Below are 18,791 nucleotides of genomic sequence, written 5' to 3' on the forward strand. Positions count from 1 at the left end.
AGGCTCCAAAGCTACAGAGAAACCCTGTCTCGAAAAAAAAATAAAATAAAATAAAATAAAATAAAATAAAAAAATAAACTATCCTAGTGCTTTACAGTCTTGCCTGGCTACCCACGTACCCAATAAAAACAACACTGTGCTTCTTTCCAGTTGCACATCTGCTAGTTCCATGGTTAGGAGAACACACACTGCTCTTCCAGACAGCCCAAGTTTTATTCCCAGCAACCGTATCAGGCAGCTCAAAACCACAGGTAACTCCAGCTATAGGTGGAATCAGATGCATCTAGACTCTGAACATCTAGGCATCTGAACTCTAGGCATCTGTACTGACGTGCATATACCCAGACACACACATAATTTTTAAAACTCCAATACAAAACAAAAAGAGCAGAGAACATAAATCAAAGAAAGGAAGTATGATTCCTAGACTCAGGTGTGGTGCACATGAAAGAGTCAATCAGAGAAAGACTAAAACAGAGCAAACACAAGAAACTTACTTAAATTCAATAGTAGCTATTATTATCTTCTAACTGTAGAGGAGTCTTCACAACCCCTCCATCATCCCACTCCATTTGCCCCTCACTTACTTTGGCATTGGCTGTATCGAAAATAGTTTCAATGAGTAAGATATCCACGCCACCATCCAGCAGTCCTTTGGCCTGCTCCTGGTATGCTTCAACAAGCTCATCAAATGCTGCAGAAAACAAATCACAGTCAGCGCATCAGAAACCCCACCTTCTGAATGACACCAGGGTGTGCCAAGCTCAAGGCTGCACTTGTGAAACAATGAACGTTTACAATGTAATTGCTTAAGGACAACACTTTGTCTAAAAACCAAACACAGTGGTAGGAAATAATCAACAAAGTTATCCTAAAATTCTGCCATGAGCCCCCCACTTCTCACATGAGCTACGAGTGGGAAGATACATTAAGTGGTTAACTGTGTACTCTATTCTCAGCATCTTTTAAATAAAAACATCAATCACTCTTTCCATAAATCATCTTAACACATTAAGAGACAAATCTAAGAAACGGGATTTAGGGGCTAGAGAGATGGCTCAGCAGTTAAGAGTACTTGCCACTCTTCCAGAGGACCAGAGAGAACGCAGCACCCACTGCCTATATAGGCTTCAACTGCCTATAATTCCAGTTCCAGATGACTCAATACCTCATCTGGATTTTACAGACGCGCACGCACGCGCGCGCACACACACAGAAGTAAAAAATACAACATAATAAAATAAATGAGATCTGGAAATATCACAGGCTAAATCTATAATAAAAAGTTATAAATTTCACTGCTCCTCACCCCTAGTTCAGAGAAGCCACCTCTCCAGAGGACAATTTTTTTTGTTGTAACTGTTTTTTCGAGACAGGGTTTCTCTGTAGCTTTGGAGCCTGTCCTGGAACTAGCTCTTGTAGACCAGACTGGCCTCGAACTCACAGAGATCAGCCTGCCTCTGCCACCCGAGTGCTGGGATTGAAGGCATACGCTACCAACGCCCAGCCAGAAGACAATACTTTAGAGTATTTCAGGTTATTTCAGTATTTACTATTGTAAGCCTTTGACACAGACACAGTCACAATTCTGAGGTCTCACTTTGTAGACTTAGAGATTGCTAAAGCACTTCACCAAGGTCCATGATCTACAGTATGTAATGAATACTCACTGACATTCCTATAATCTGGCCTTTCCACAGATGGGGAGACAGAAAGTGTCTTGTTAGTAGGGCCCAGAGCTCCAGCCACAAACCTCTTGATTCCTTTGGGAAAAGAAAAAAACAAAAGGTGTGAAATCACAATCTGCTCAAACTTTTTGGTATAAATCCTCAAACTCAAGGATCAAGTGCAGTAACACAAACCTATAATCTCAGTTCTAAGGAGTCAGAAGCAAGTCTGTGAGTTGGAGGTTGACCTGGGCTACCTACTAGGAATCCAACCCAAAATAAAATAAAAAGGGCTGGGACTGAGACCTAGTGGTAAAGTGCTTGCTTACCACACTCAACGCACTCATCCTGGTTCAACTCCCCCAGTAAAGAAAAAAGGGGGTGAGCGAGACTTTTCCTTGACAATAAGGCTATAATCCTCTATAGCTCAGAAACCTAAAAAGTCCTAAAAGCCTAATTTTTTCAAAATTCATTTGAAACAAAACTACTGAACTAATTAATAAAAGGCTATTTAATTTTTATGTCGCTGAGATGACAGATTCTCTTAACATATTTGTTCATGACTAGGAAAATCACACAATAAAAGGGATATGTACATATTATATTATATTCAAAAGAACTCTCAAACTTCAAATCCAAGTATTCTACATGCACCCTTTCTATTACAGCTATGTTTTGGCATACTTTCTCCCTATTCTTAAGAAGGACCCAAAGTCCTGAATTTAACAAGGTGCCTCACATTAGAACATAATGTGAAATGCTTTATGGTACTATACTGCAGGCTTTTCACTAGAGTAAATACTATATTAGAGTTAATAATTAAAAAGCCTGAAATTCCAGTATGAAGCAGAATGAATATTGCTCTAGTTAGTTCTTTAAAAAATCTTGCCTCGGGGTTAGAGAGAGGATTCAATGGTTAAGAGAATTGGCTGTTCTTCCAGAGGACCTGTTTTCAATTCCCAAAACATGGCAGCTCTCAACTGTCTATAATTCTAGTTCCAGGTGGCTTCGCACACTCACACAGAAATATATGCAGGCAAAACATCAATGCACATAAAATAAAGATAAATAAATCTTTTTTAAAAAATCTTGCCTCTAGGCCAGAAGTAAACTTGTTTCTGTAGCAGCCTGGAAAGTTGTGCTCACATACATATCAGAACAAAAGCCAGGAGTCCTAGAACTCATTACTTGGTGATTAGTAGCATAATCTGAACTGTGCTTTACAATACACAGGAGAAGACTGCCAACTAGCTAATGACGGCTGGGCATGACAGCACACTTCGGTGATTTTAGCACGTGGGAGGTAGAGGCAGGAGAATCAAGAGTTCAAGGTCCTCCTCTGCAACACTGGTTGAGATCAGCCTTGGGCTCCAAGCCTGCCTCAAAACAAACAGAGAAAAAAAGAAATTATTTCAGCCTATGAAAAGGTTCTTTATCTTCCCCAGTGCTGAATAATAGCGTTGACAGGTACCACCTCTCTGTTGGGGTAACAGGCTCTGCAAGTCCATGAACTTAAACATCTCTCAGAAACAGATTTCCTTGTAAACTGCTTTGGTCTTCTTCATTAGTATGCTGTCAGTTACTTCCTAACAATTTCTTCCCATCGTTCCTGCTGGCAATGACTGCACACTTCCAAATCTTTCAGGGCTCAATATATTTTTTCTACTGCTTTCCCTGTCTCAAAGCCTCCCACTAGCAGCGTTCTGATGGCAGCTAGCCAGAGGCTGGTTATTTCAAGAACCACTTTAGTCCCAGCAAGATGAAATCAAATGCTGCATCCTTCTGTCAGCCAGGAAGAGCAATTGGGTCATCAGTAGTCTTCATGAGAAAATGCTCAAAAGGCAATCACTGCTTAAGTAAGTCAGGCATGGAGAATAAGGCAGCTTTTGAAGGACAAGATCAAATACTCAAATAATAATCAAAATCAAACCAGCCAGTTGCTATTTAATAACCCAGTGATGTGCCTAGCTACCAAGTCAGGCTATGAGCATCATCAGGGTAAAAGAGAAAACCCTGAACCGGAGGTCCACAGGGACAGTGTACTTCAGAGACACTGAATGCTTCTCTATGGTACGATGGGAAGTACCCTGCGAACAAGTAGATTATCTGCTCCCAAGCCAAACATGATGTGAAGGAAAACTGCACATCAGAGTTGAGAACATCAAAGAACTTGTGTGTGTGCCACAAAGAAAGAGAATGTCCCTTACCTGTCTGCAGAGTTATCTCCTCAGCAGCTCTTCTGGCCACATCTGCAGAGCACTTGTTCATCCGGTAGGCCTAACATATCAACCACTGAAGTTAGTCTGCCCTGCTTTTCCTCCATTCAGCAAGGTATTGTAACTAGCTAATTCTTAGTTGAACTCGTCTGAGTGAAACCACCCACTGTAAGGCTGGTATCTGCACATCTACAAGGTCAAATAAGTTGATAAAGCAAATAGTCCACAAACTGATAAAATATTTTCACTCAGATGTGGTAGTCTATAATCTTAGCACTGGGGAAAGCTAAGAGGGTGAATTTAAAAGTGTGCCAAGGCTATAAAATGATATGCTGTCTTTAAAGAAAATAAGAGGAAAAAGTATTCTAATGGGAAAAGCAACATTCAAGAGAGGAAACCTAAGATTAAGAGTGCAGTTCTCATGGCAGATTTTCTTGGCCCTGATTTTATTACTGGACGATGATGGGAAGAAGCAGTTCTAAACTTTCTGTGCATTATTAACACCTGAAAAATCCTGTCAGTAGTGGTGGCACACGCCTTTAATCCCAGCACTGGGGGGTGGGGGGGCAGAGGCAGGCAGATCTCTGAATTCAAGGACAGCCTGGTATACGTCTTGAGTTCCAAAACTACACAGAGACACCCTGTCTCTGGAAGAAAAAAATATGATAAAGTGGCCTGGAGAGATGGACCACTAATTAAGAGCATTGAATGCTCTTCCAGAGGACCTGAGTTCAATTTCCAGCATGCACATGGTAGTTTACAATCACCTGCTAATCCAGTTCCAGGAGACCCAATACCCTCTTCTGGCTTCCACAGGCACCAAGCACACTCATAAGTACACAGATATATATGCAAACAAAATAATATTTTCATATGAAAATGACTCACATATGCAAAGCAGTCTACAAGTGATGGGACCCTTCAGAAGCTGTTCACACATCAACAAGTGTTCCTAGATTTGTGATCTGTATCAAGTCCTTTAACCACTTTGACACCTCAAATTGTGCAATTAACAAACCAGAATATCCTGAAAACAGGATTGGGTGCACTGTGGCTCATAGCCCATCTAGTTGTCCATTTCTGCACTAGAACAGCCACAGCCATTTACTCCCATGTACAGGTTCACAGTCAGTGATCCTGCCTTTACCAAAGGATCCTGTTAGTTGACTATTACTTGCCCCCAAAAGCCAGCTGCAATGATGGGCTGCTACCCTAATAAGCAGAAGAGGTTCCAGCCATGATCCCTGAGAATTAGGATTAGAATGACAGCCACTTCAAGCGGTTCTGTCACTAGCAATCTCCAGTGCAATAGATACTAATACGCCATAAGTATATTAGACAGAAAAGTCTCACCAAGTGTTCAAGGCCATAGTCAGCTTGGGCAATACAAGTGCTGCTGAAAGTGTTTGTTTCAATGATATCTGCTCCAGCTAGCAAGTATTCCTGCAACAAAATAGAGTAAGTCAGCTACTGTGAACTTGAGAGTCCATGGCCCCAATAATAAACACATCTTTTCATTTTGTCACCAAACATAAAAGACAATACCCTCAAGACTAGAGATGCAAGCAGGTGGAAGGATTTCACAGAAAGACATACGTAAGACCAGCACATAAATTCAAACAAAAATAATACATTAAGTTATATAAGTTTAGTTACATTCCTTAAATTCTGTTTTTTTTTGTTTTAATTTTTTTGTTGTTGCTGCTGTTTTTAAGGGAAAAAACATACAAACTTTAAGGGGCAGTGGCTAGGCAATAACTAGAATCCTGCCTGTCAAGTTCCTTAAAGTTTCTGAGTATTGAACTCCTCATCTAAAGTATTAACATCATTTTCTGCCAACAGTTAGTCTATACGGTAATATCGGCCAGGACTTCAAGTAGCTGGCACACCCTGGGCACTCAGGAGCCACCAGCTCTGTTCTCCACACCTCGGTACTTTAACATAACTGACATGCACTGAGAACTGCACCGCCCCTAAGAAATCAAATTCTGAGTATTTTTTTTTTTTTTTTTTTTGGTCTGCACCTCCTATTCCTATATTTGCAACCTTCCTGGAACACTGAGAACTTGATACCATACCACTCTGCCTATTTAACCTGCCTTCCTAGTTTCTCTGTCTGGACAACATCTCCATCTCAGTCTGACCCAGTCTGGACTTCTTTATTTTCTAACAGTTAACAAACTTAGTCTTTCCTAAGCTGATGTTTGCAGAACTGAAAATGAAAGCCAAGATGAGCATATTTATAATAGTGGTCATCAAGAGAGAGATAACTAAAGTAACTTTATTACATGTCATATGGCGCCTAAAAAGCCACTTTGTATGTCTATGACATGGGGAGGCCACCAAAGCACCACTGAATAGGAAAGCATAGTGTGTAAAGCATATTGCTATGATCTGAATGCAAAATGTACTTAGACTCATGTTTAAGGACTTGGTCCCAACTGGTAGCACTGTTTCAGGGAGGTTGCAGAACCCTTAGGAAGTGGGCCAACCTGGAGGAAGGAGGGTACTACCCAGTCTCTCTGCTCCCTGATCAGCACCCAGTAACATGATCAATGTCATGTAACAATTAACTGCTCCCTCCACCATAAACACTACCATACCTTTCTGCCACAATGCACTGTACCCTCTCTCTGAGCCAGGTAGATAGATAGATAGATAGATAGATAGATAGATAGATAGATAGATAGATAGATAGATAGATAGATAGATAGATAGATGAGATAGATAAGATAGATAGGAAGGAAGGAAGGAAGGAAGGAAGGAAGGAAGGAAGGAAGGAAGGAAGGAAGGAAGGTAGGTTGTTGCTTGAGTCATCTGAGAATTTCTATAGCAACATAAACTTAGACACCATCTTCCAGTGCATCTTCACAGGGTATTAATAGGGAAACATGAGACTCCTAATTTGTTTCAGGATTTATGGCTTTTTAACTAAAGTCTAAATGCTACAAAGGCCAAAACAAAAAACCAACCTTCCTCTGTCATCTGCTTATCCCAACTGACCAACTAACACAGAGTGTAACTTACCTGGTGTGAAATACCTGCTTTTTTTTAATAAATCACATCCTTTTCCCATATTCTCTAGAGTACAAGTCATGACAGTCTGAGCCTGATACATGAAATAACCTGAACGAATGTTTAAGAGCCTGGAAATAACTCACCTTATGAATTTGGTAAATAATATCGGGTTGAGTTATACTTAAGATGTCATTGTTGCCTTTCAGCGGCCTGGTGTGATCTTTAAATTCTTGACCTTGGAAACTCTCTTCATTCAGTTTGTACTGCTGGATCATGGTCCCCATTCCACCATCTAGCACCATAATCCTCTTCTTAAGAATGGCTTCAATCTCATCCTTCAGGGTTTTCTTCATCTCTCCTTTAAAGAAAGTAAAAATTGACTTCAAAAAATGAAAAAGAAAGCTATGTGGGGGATGTAGGTAAGTGGTAGACTCATGTGTAAGACCAGTGTGTTTGCCCCAGCACCACAAAGAGGGAAAAGGGTAAGAAGCAGGGAGGAAAGGATTAGGAGAGATAAAGGATACATGGAGGGGAAATTCAGAGTAATTCATAACTCACAATATAGAGTAAGTAGAGCTTATGAACTTAGTTACTACAGCATTAGAAAATTTGCTGCTTCCTTGTTTGGTTTTGTTTGGGGGTTTTGTTTTTTTGGGGAGAGTTGTTTGTTTGTTTGTTTGTTTTGGTTTTTTGAGACAGGGTTTCTCTGTGTAGCCCTGGCTGTCATGGAACTCACTCTGTAGACCAAGCTGGCCTCAATCGCAGAGATCCACCTATAGGCTTAGTTACTTCTGTTTCAAAGTTCAGAGAAAGTCAACAATGTTTAAGGGAAATAAACCTAGGCCAGGCTGCAGACATCCTCAGAACTCTTGTTAATTCTGTAAAGCTTTTACAGTTGAAAACGCTGACAATTCCAACCTGACCTTTAAAGCATTAGCTTCCACCAGCACCTATCCACCTACTGCCACACCACAGGGTTTTCCTCACTCATCTCTGCTCTGTCTATGAAATAACCTCCTACCACCCTCAAGCGTCTCACCTCTCCCATGCACTCAGGAAAGGCCCCAATCTCAGCCCTTCCCAACCTTATGGTCTAGTTTCTAAGAACTATTGGACAGTCACAAAGGAGGCTGACTGGAATGAGCCCACACCAAACCTCATCTTTTCAGCACCTCCAGCATCTGCTGATTCGACCTCTGCTCTACTTTAGTACCAAGTCCGTCTCATAGCCTCTTCACTCTACAAGTGATTAACCTAATCCTGTGCAAACGTCTTCTGTTGGAAGCACCTCAAGTTCCTCCTAAGGCTGGGGGTTCTTTCCTTGTCCATGTACCTATGATGATGTGAATGTAAAATGTACTAAAAACCTCAGGCATTTGAACACTTGGTGGTGCTGTTAGGGGAGCTTTAGGAGAGGCTGCCTTGCTGCAGCTAGTACGCCACTGGGGATGGGCTTTGAGAGTACACAGTCATACTCCTTTCTCTGCATCCTGCTTGTGGCTCCTGCAGCAATGCCTGTCACTTGCTGCCACGCCTCCCCACCACAATGGACTCATTGCAACCCTTCCTTCTGTAGGCAAGCAACAGTAAGTAGTAACAGAGCACCAACAGAGTGCATGCTCAGTAATACCCCAATATTTCCCATGGCCCCCAATCTACTTCCCATGGCCCCCTTCTCACTTCCAACATGCAGATTCCTCACCTTCCTGATACAGCTTCCTCTTCTGTCACTCTTCAACTGGTTACTGAAGACACGAATCTAAGGCCCAAGTTTCAAACTACCCACCTGACATCTTCTCCCAGAATACCCAACAGCTTTTCAATCTAATTTTCAAAAACAATCTTGCTGTATTGTTTCACTTCCTTATTTCTGTGAATGACAATGTCCTTTCCAGAAATGCAAACTCCAAATCTCAATATTATCTGACACTTCTTCTCACTGAAAACAACCACCTGTCTATTTGGATCACGAGCTCTACCAGTGTGGCCTCTAAAATAAATCCCACTATACCAAGCATACTCTACTAGTGAGATCCAATCTTAGTCCTCTTTAGGAAGGCACTTTCATAACCTGAAAAAAAAAAAAAAAACAACCTACCTAAGTGTAGATAATAAACTTGTTTTGTTTCTACAGACAAAAACAAAGGTCTCAAGAAGCCCAAACTCACTATGTAGCTACCTCAAATTCCTGACCTGCTTACCTCTCTCTCCCAAATGCTGGGATTTACACATGTGCCACCATATTTGGCTATATTCACTTAAAGTGATAAAACACTTTCTAAGAACAAAGTTAAGATCCCTGACTTCGAGACCAGCCTGGTCTACAAGAGCTAGTTCCAGGACAGGTTCCAAAACCACAGAGAAACCCTGTCTCGAAAAACCAAAAAAAAAAAAGTTAAGATCCCATGAGCCAAGGGGGACTTGATCAGGGGAGGGGGAGGGAAATGGGAGGCAGGGAGGAGGCAGAAATCCTTAATAAATAAATTAAAAAATAAATAAATAAATAAAATACAAAGAAAAAGTAAGGCAGAATTAAGCCTATCTAACAAATGATAAGAAATAGCCCCGTCATTCCAGGTTATAATAAAAGCAAATTCAGATGTAGTACCACTTTGGCAATCTCCCAATGTCAATGTCCCATCAACTAGTAAATACTGACTCTGGTATGATTAAACTAAAAATGGTAAGGTGACAAAAGGTAAGTCATCTGGGTTTTAGTCTCAGATTCTCTAAGCAGCTACAGGATTTTAGATAAGTCTTCCCCAGTTCAGTAAAATGGAAAAATATCATCCCTGCCTTCATCAACAAAACTGTTTATAAAAGACTGTGTGTTAACAGCTGAACCGCTGAAGTAACATGTCATTAAATGAGACATCTAAGCTTGATATAAAATAAAAATTTGTTAATTATTCCTACTATCATACTACTATTATCACTAACTCTAAAGGCTTTCTATTAATAAGGCCAAAGCTATTAAAAAGTAGTATTTAAGTCTAAAGAAGTGGCTTATTTTCAGGTTTGGAAATGAACATCAATCTCATAGAACGAAAACAACAGTCTGTGAAAACAACTAAAACATATTCCAAATGAGAAAAATGAGGACCAAAAACCTTATCTATATCCCCGATTGATAAAGTTGTAATTCACCCTAGAATGAGACCATATGAGCACAGGGTGTGACATTAGGAGAAAGGTCACCCATGTGGAATTTCTCTAAGAATGATACTCAGACTTCCTAGGGGAAAAAAGTGCAATCTTTTCCACAGATAATAAGACATGGCTTTTGGTACCAGGCAAAGAGTCAATCATTATTCTATTATTTACATGTCTTTCTCTGTATAGCTCGGCCACTGAGCAAGTGCATACATGTAGTAAATCAACTGTGCAGATTGCCTTCATTTTCATACAAATGCTTGAAGCCAGGCATGGAGACATGCACCTTTAGTCTCAGCAGTCAGGAGGCAGAAGCAGGCAAATCTCTGAGTTAGAAGCCAGCCTGGCCTACAGAGCAGGTTCCAGACTGATTGAGTTACACAAAAACATCCTTCAGGGCGTAGGGACCGGGATTGGGGGGGGGGGGGGGGCAGAAATGGTATTTTTCAATGGGGTCTCTACTGTACTCACATTTCAATCAAGAAATATGAGCTTTATTTTTTTTTCAGTCTTAAAAGACATTTTACTCCCATAAAATAATTCAGTCCCCTCCTCAGATGGAGGAAGGTCATTGGTTGAGTAATAAACTGCTTGGCCTCATAGGTTAAAACATAGGTGGGAGGAGTAAAGAGAACAGAATGCTGGGAGGAAGAGGAAGTGAGCTCAGAGGCTATGCTCCCCTCTCCCAGGCAGACACCATGAAGCAAGCTGCCAGGTTAGATATGCTGAATCTTTCCCGGTAAGACTGATGCTACACAGATTATTAGAGATGGGTTGATCGGGATATGCGAATTAGCCTGTAAGGGCTAGAGTTAATGGGTCAAGCAGTGTTTAAAAGAATACAGTTTGTGTGTTGTTATTTCTGGTGTAAAGCTAGCCATGCGGGAGCCGGGTGGGACGAAAAGCAGGCCCGCAGCTCCCACTACATCCCACACATGAAATTCTGGGATCTTGTTTGTTGAGTCACATGTATACAGATAAGCATGAGACCACATGTACACATGTTTTTTAAAAACTAACCAAAATATGGGGGAGGGTTATGTGTTTTTGTTTTGTTTACTTGATAAATTTGTTTTATAATTCATATGGAAAACTTCTATGACTTGACATAAAGGAACTTAAGTTCCAAAGACCCAACTTGTATGGATGGGAGAGAAGATAAGTCAGTTAAATTAACCACGCAGAAAATTCAGCAATTTCACTCCTGGATATGTTTTCCAAAAAGAAAGTATTACATTGGTCCATATGAGAATGCATATAGGATATTGGTAGAAGTGGCAAGTGGGGGCAAACTCAGAAAATTTCAAACTATATAAAATGTGGTATTAACTCCCCAGGAATACTACATACATGTCAATAACTAATATACTATGGCAATATAGCTGGTTCTTTTTTGTTTGTTTGTCTTTTGGGGTTTTTTACTTTTTTTTTCGAGCCAGGGTTTCTCTGTGTATCACTGGCTGTCCTGGAATCACTCTGTAGACCAGGCTGGCCTAGAACTCAGAGATCCCCCTGCCTCTGCCTCCCGAGTGCTGGGATTAAAGACGTGGGCCACCACCACACAGCTAGAGCTGGCTCTTAAGAGTAGAACAGTGAATGAAAATAAAAGGCAGAAACAATTAACTACCATATTTATGTAAATTTCTGTCTTTGCAACAGCTCATTCATTAGATACCATAACAACCAAATACCCAAGCATAAAAATTTTGAGATCTACAAGGACATACATAAATATATGGATACATATCCAAGAGTCTACAGAAGCAATAGAATAATGAGTAGCAAATACAAATAGATAAAATGTACGCATAACTTGCCGGGTGGTGGTGGCTCACGCCTTTAATCCCAGCACTCGGGAGGCAGAGGCAGGCGGATCTCTGTGAGTTCGAGACCAGCCTGGTCTACAGAGCTAGTTCCAGGACAGGCTCCAAAGCCACAGCGAAACCCTGTCTCGAAAAAAAAAAAAAAGTACGCATAACCAGCACTCGGGAGGCAGAGGCAGGCGGATCTCTGTGAGTTCGAGACCAGCCTGGTCTACAGAGCTAGTTCCAGGACAGGCTCCAAAGCCACAGAGAAACCCTGTCTCAAAAAAACCAAAAAAAAAAAAAGTACGCATAATAAATAAGTAGGAGTTAAAGGCAAAACTCTGCAGTTTAGCTCCTTAAAAATCTATTGCAGCCAGGTGTGGTGGCACATTCCTGTAATCCCAACACTGTCAGAAGCAAAAAGATCAAGCCTTCAAGGCTATTCTTGGCTTTATAGTGAGTTCAGAGGACAGCCTTGGCAGTATTAGACCCTTTCCCAAAACAAACAACAGCAAAATCCAAGTCTGCATCATCTATATGCTTATTATCCTTAAAGAACAATGTACGGTTCATCACTTAGAGAACCTAAGAGGTCTTCCTCCAGAAGCCTTAGCCTAAGCACACAAGGATTTTTCTAGTAGGCGGTTATCTTTTACTAGGCCTAATTACCATTATAGTTGAGCATTTCTAATTGCCATCAGAGTCTTCTCTTAAAAGTAAATCCCCTTGGGCCAGTGAGAAGGCTCAGCAAAAGCACTTACTGTGTAAACTTGTTGGCCTGAGTTCAATCTCCAGATCTCCCACAGTGGGAGGAAAAAACAGACCTCCTGAGATCACAACCAACACCTGTAAACCAGCACACTTGAACAACAACCCCCAGACATACAAACATTAGGACTTAAGCAAAATCTAAAAATTAAATTCTCTTGATGATTATCCTTTCCCTTAACATGGTGGGCATTCACCAAAATTTTACTCTTCTGTAGATCTAGAATATTCTGTATGTTTTACAACTGACTAGGCTAATACTATATTTGATCTTGTTCTAAGTAGAACACATCTTTTAGGGTAAATAAAAGAAAACATGGTTTCATAATATCTCTTCGCAGATGATCAGAAATCGTTTTATGTTTAGTATCTATATATGTAAATAACTGTTGTATAGAAAAAAGTACCAAGAACTGTCCTGGTGAATAAACCCAATGAGATCACACAGTATTTTCCCCAGTTTGAGTGGCTCCCATATCATTTTGGGGTTTAGGGGTTTTTGTTTTGTTTTTGTTTGTTTGGTTGGTTTCTTTTTGGTTTTGTTTTTCCTTTTCCTGACTTGACCACTTTTTTTTTTTTTAAACCAGTGCCATTTATATTCACAGCAAACATTCAAAAGGATAAATGTAGGACTAACTGGTTAGGGCACCTATCGGAGCTGAAAGGTACACCAGTCATGCGGCACCTGAGACTATTCTTAAACCTGGGGGTACAGCTCAGAGTAAATCACCGGCCTAGCATGTACAAAGCACATCCCCGCATCCCCACCACCGCAAACAAGTAAACGCCAAACAACTAAAGAGTAAGATGAAGATATATGACAGTTTCTAATAAGCGAATATAAGCAGCAAGCTCTAGAGAGAGAACAGCCCTAAAGTGGGTCTGCAGAAGCACCTCCCTTTGCACAGAGCAAAATGGAGTAGGGTAAAGAATACTTTTCTTTCTACACTATAAGCAAACGACCTCAGTGCTTTCCCAGCAGTTTCCTACTCTAGCTGTTTTGGCGATCTGCCCCACAAGCCCCTTACAGGATACTACTTCATTTGGGGCCTCTGATCTCTAGTCTAAGTGATCTGCTAAACTGTGCAAGCATCTGTATACATATTATCTCATTCTTTAAATACATTTCTTTCTCCCACCAGTATTTAAGGCCCAGGAGATGACTGGGCTGCTATCAAGTCACTGGCTCATTTATTCGTTTTTCCATTAATCATTCATTAGCTAAGTTCCTAACAACAGCAAGGATGAAACCAAGAAATCACTAGAAGCTGTAGTTGAAAAACTTTCTCACACAAAATTCCTGCTGGCCCACAAGTCTCCTTTCCCCCAAGAGACACAATCAGAGATTAAGGTTACTGTCCCTCCCTGCCCACCTGTTGAAAGGATTCACTCTTGGGTTTGACACTTGCAAGGCAAGCATTCCACCACTGAACACAGCTCAGGGCACATCCAGCTTTCAGGCTCAACCTTTAAAGATCAAGAAACCAAGGTCTCGGGCAGTGGCAGCGCAGAACTTTAATCCCAGCACTCAGGAGGCAGAGGCAGGCAGATCTCTGTGAGTTCAAGGCCAGCTTGATCTAGAAGAGCTGGTTCCAGAACAGACTCCAAAGCTACATTGAAAAACCCTGTCTCAAAAAAGTCAAAGATAGATAGATAGACAGACAGACAGGATCTCATGTAACCCGAGCTGGCCTTAAACTCACTATGCAGCAGAGAATAGCCTTAAACTTCAAATCCTACTTCCACGTCTAATTTTATGCAGAGATGCCATTAACTAAACCAGGGCTGCTGAGCAAGCACAACCTCAGAAGTCCTTGCTGCTAATTCGCACACACCTACCACTTGCTATAGGAATTTCTGCCCAAATTCTTAAGACGTGCAAAACTAAATCATTTGCGATTACTATCCCACCTCCTAGCCCTACCCCTAGGTACTAGGAGTCCGGTCAGCACACGGTCAAGCTAACGCTGGAGTTCGCAGAAGGAAAAAGAGTAGAAAAAGAAACTTTAAAACCACGTGGTTCAACTGCCTTAGCGGCCTCGTAGCATCTTAACTTTCCTAGGGCCGACAGCGTTGGGTAAATATTTACTGAATACGGGCGTCGCATCATACAGAACGCCCCCCCCCGGGGGGCCCCACTGGAACCCGCCAAAGACAACGCTCGCCGTTCCGGAACCGAGCGCACGTAGAACGGAGAAGGACCCAGAAAGGACCGCGGCCCCGCTCCCTCTTCCCCCACCCCCGGCTGCGTCTTCGGAGGGAGAAGCACCTGAGGAGCTGAGGCACCGACGGATCCGCTCGACCTGGGTGGAGGCGTTACCGGGTTGCGACAACGCAGGCGACGAGCCGCCGCCCAGCGTCCACCTCAAGCAGGGAAGGCGTGATCGGAGAACTGCACCGCGGGCGGCTCCAGCCAGCGCTGACTGGCCTGACGAACTGACCCACTAGACCCAGGAGCCTGAAGCTCCAGAGCCGCGGGGCCTCTGGGTGCGCCGCGGGCATGCACTTCTTACGGAACTCTCAAGTGCAGAGCTCGAGGTCACCCGCGCGCGACCGCAAGGACGACGTGGAAATGGCCACACGCCACTACCGACCTCGGCTACGGCCCCGTTAGGTCTAGGCTCAATCTAGGCTCCCGCGGGAGAGCCCGCCCCCTCCGCGGCATGTGATTGGTCTTTATCCGCTCCTCGCCGTTGTGTATAGGCTGTGGGTCGCAACCAATCGTCGGAGGCTTTGCTCCATGGCCCTATGGGAGATGTAGTCCTGAGTACTGGATCCCTGGGGAGGCCTGAGTATTTTTTTTTTTCCCTCTGGGTTGGGGAAGTGTCTCGCAAAGGGGCCTCCAAGTTCTAGTGCAGGGATTCATACTGTGGTGTTGGCCTGAGCCACTGGTACAGTATCAAGGACCAGAACCTGAAGTCAGAAAATTAACTTTAGGCCGGACAGTGGTAGCGCAAACCTTTAAGCCCAGCTCTCTGGAGGCAGAGGCAGGTGGATCTCTGTGAGTTCAAGGCCAGTCTGGTCTACAGAGCAAGTTCCAGGACAGGCTCCAAAGCTAAAAAGAGGAACACTGTCTCAAAAAACAAAACAAACAAACAAAAATATTAATTGTATCTTATTTTTGCTGGCACTAAATATCTTGTCTTCCACATACATAGAAAAGAAATACTAGAAAGGAAGTGACTATTAGTTTACAGGATTACAACAAGGATTAAAATAAGATCCTGTAAGTGCACCGGTTCAATATAGACTCTTCCAGATGCCTCTGCCTGAATTCTCCCTCATATCTACAATAAAATCCCCTCGACCGTACTTTGGAGTGGTCGTGTCCTTATTTTTCATTCATAAAGCATCTTGATTTATGACTTTGTTTTACTCATTATAAACTTATCAACACACTTTGAATGATAAGTGGTAATTGAAGAATTAGTCTTTATACTCTCAGCAAAATCTTCTGTTATCCCAGGTCTTCTATGTCTCTCTCATTCTTTCCTATCTACTCCCTTCCAAGGCTGACCACCTCTGGTAAGGTGTGACAAACCAGTCTGAGAGCTCAAGAAAGCCACCACACAGCCCAAAGTATTTCAGCAAGGCAACGAGTTTTATTTCTCCATTATTTTTTTCTGTTATTTATTCTGCATTATTTATTTCTGTATTTTTTTATGTGTGTATGTCTGTGTAGCTACATTTAAGACATCAAGCAGACCCAAGGAGTAAGTGCCTACTGGGTTTTTAATCCTAACACAAGGTGGCTTTATGTTCTTGTGAACTTGGTTAATTTAAAATTACTCAGTTAATAAGAAGGATGCATTTTTGAGCATAGAGTGTAACCTTGAGCTCATGTTTTGATTTCAAGAAGTGCTGACCCTGGAAAAAGCTGATTTTCTGCCAAGTAGCTTATTAACAATTTTTAAATACTTTGTCCACTGGGTGTAGTGGGCATGCTTCCAGTTCTAGCACTCAGGAGGCAGGGCAGTTGGGTCTCTGTGGGTTAGATGCCAGTCTGCATAAAAAGCTCTGTGCAGGGCAGGGTCACATACAACGTGACTATCTCAACAAACAAACGGACACAGAATGGAGTTTGTCTTACGTATTCCCCTCTGCCAGAAAAGATGGTCCAGGGACAGGAATCATAGCCCAATGTTTAAGAACACTTGCTGGTCTTACAGAAGTCCTGGATTTGGTTCTCCCACCCACTTTCAGCAGCTCATGACCACTCACACCTCCAGTTACAGCAGATCTGATACTCTCCTTTGGCCTCCAATGAAACTGGATAATAAAATAAATAAAAGGAGAAAACACAATACATTTTGTTTACATTTCCCTCATAAGGATTCTATATATTATACATTTTATTACAATTCTATATATTATATTCATCATTATACATTTCAAAGATTTTCATTTTATGTATATGAGTATATGCTTTTGTGTGTGTATATATGTATATACATATACATATATATACCTTGTGCATACAGGTACCTAAGGTAGCCAGAAGATGGCACTGTATCCCTTGGAATTGGGGTTACAGAGTGTTGTGAACCATCATGTGGGTAATGGGAACTGAATTTGGTCCTCTGCAAGAGGAGTCAGTGCTTTTAAGTGCTGAGCCACCACTTTGACATAGATCATAAATTTTAAAGTTTGCCAGTTGGGTCAGGGGTACGTGGCTTATACCTATAATGTCAATGCTTGGAAAGCTGAGGCAGGAACTTACCTGGGCTACTAAACAGTCTGTGCTATAAAGTGAGACCTCCTCTCAAAAAACAAAACAATCAAACAAACCAAAATTATATACAGTAACTTGGGAATATTATGCTTTCTCTCCTTCTGTGAACAGTCTTGCTATGTAGCCCAGGCTAGGCTGGAACTCATAATCTTACTGCCTCATTCTTTTAAGTGCTGGGAATCTGGGCCTTTACCACCACCCCTGCACCCCACCCCTGTAAGCCTACCCCACACCACCACCCTGTACCCCCACCCCTGTACCACTACTCCTGGCTCCATGTATCTTTTTATTTTTCTAGAAACCTAAAAACATGAACAAGAAGCTAAATGAAGCCTATTTCTAAAATTAGTTAGTATTCTGTGTGACTACTAGGATCCTGACAGAAAGATTACATACATACATAATATTATTATAGATCTTGAGATAATATTTATATCTTAATAAAAGCTTTAAAGAGTTAAAAATACAGGATTATGAGATTATTGGCAATAGAATAGTCCCTTAATTTTTTTTTTCTGTCCCATACCGAGTGGCTCATTTGACATGAGACAGAGATTTTGGATTTTCCTTTATCAAGCATGCTTGAGTTTAGAGAAGGAAAGAGCTGTGTTTCACCTCCAAAGTCAGCTTTGACTTTTTAATTGAATGGGGACCACAAAAAGACCTTTGCTTTTACGTTGTAGCAAGAAACAAAAGCAGGAGTTTGGGAAGATTTATGAAATTGTACCCTGTTGGAGGTATGCTATACCATGAGCCCAATTTACTTTTTTCTAGGGACATTTTCTCCTGATGATTCATCCTTCTTCTTCAGATGACTCATTTGTCCAGTGGACTTTAGATTACTTAGTTGGATGATTTTATTATCCTGAAAAGACAAAAACAAAACCCTGTCCCAACCCTAATTTGGGGGAGTTCCTTTTTTGTCAAGTTATATCGTATTTAATGCAAAATGTTTTTTTGGTAACAGAAAAGTATTGTTTCTAATATTTTTTTTATACCTGATCAAATGAAAGGCATTTTTTAGTCTTATAAATTAGTTTGGACTGAATGACCAAGCTGTTTGATGAATTATCATCTCTCCTAATCAAGAAGTCTCTCTTGTTCGAATCTAATCTTTATCAATTTTTGGTATCCATACTTTTCTTCTTCTGTGGAAACAAAAACAAAACCTCTTCCCCAACATAACACATATCCTGGCTTCCACTCTAAGGTTGACACCTCTTTAAAATATACAATATGATTTAATTCAGTAGTTTTTTCCCTACCATCCAATGTCTCTCCACAGCTGTCATTCCTATTTCATTAGCATTAAAAAAAAAATTAAAGTTAATAAAACACTGGCAATCTATCTCTAGGGGTCTTTATTACCCCTTATGTTTATTAAACATACCTTTCTTTTTTTGATTTTTGGTTTTTTTTTTTTTTTTTTTTT

General features: G+C 41.3%; 1 protein-coding gene across 1 annotated transcript in view; it reads right to left on the minus strand.

The window, feature by feature from the left end:
- The window catches only part of Mtr (5-methyltetrahydrofolate-homocysteine methyltransferase), a 78,349-nt gene extending 63,097 nt beyond the window's left edge, over window positions 1–15,252 (minus strand). Inside the window, exons 1-6 of the mRNA XM_013353137.2 lie at window positions 14,897–15,252; window positions 7,045–7,259; window positions 5,237–5,326; window positions 3,875–3,944; window positions 1,671–1,763; window positions 588–694 (exon numbers count right to left, since the gene is read on the minus strand). Of these exons, the coding sequence (XP_013208591.1) occupies window positions 588–694; window positions 1,671–1,763; window positions 3,875–3,944; window positions 5,237–5,326; window positions 7,045–7,254 (570 nt within the window). The 5' untranslated portion in view covers window positions 7,255–7,259; window positions 14,897–15,252. The remainder of the gene's footprint in view (window positions 1–587; window positions 695–1,670; window positions 1,764–3,874; window positions 3,945–5,236; window positions 5,327–7,044; window positions 7,260–14,896) is intronic.
- Window positions 15,253–18,791: the final 3,539 nt, after the last annotated feature.

The sequence above is a fragment of the Microtus ochrogaster genome, unplaced genomic scaffold (genome assembly GCF_000317375.1).
Source record: "Microtus ochrogaster isolate Prairie Vole_2 unplaced genomic scaffold, MicOch1.0 UNK2, whole genome shotgun sequence".
Lineage (NCBI taxonomy): Eukaryota > Metazoa > Chordata > Mammalia > Rodentia > Cricetidae > Microtus > Microtus ochrogaster.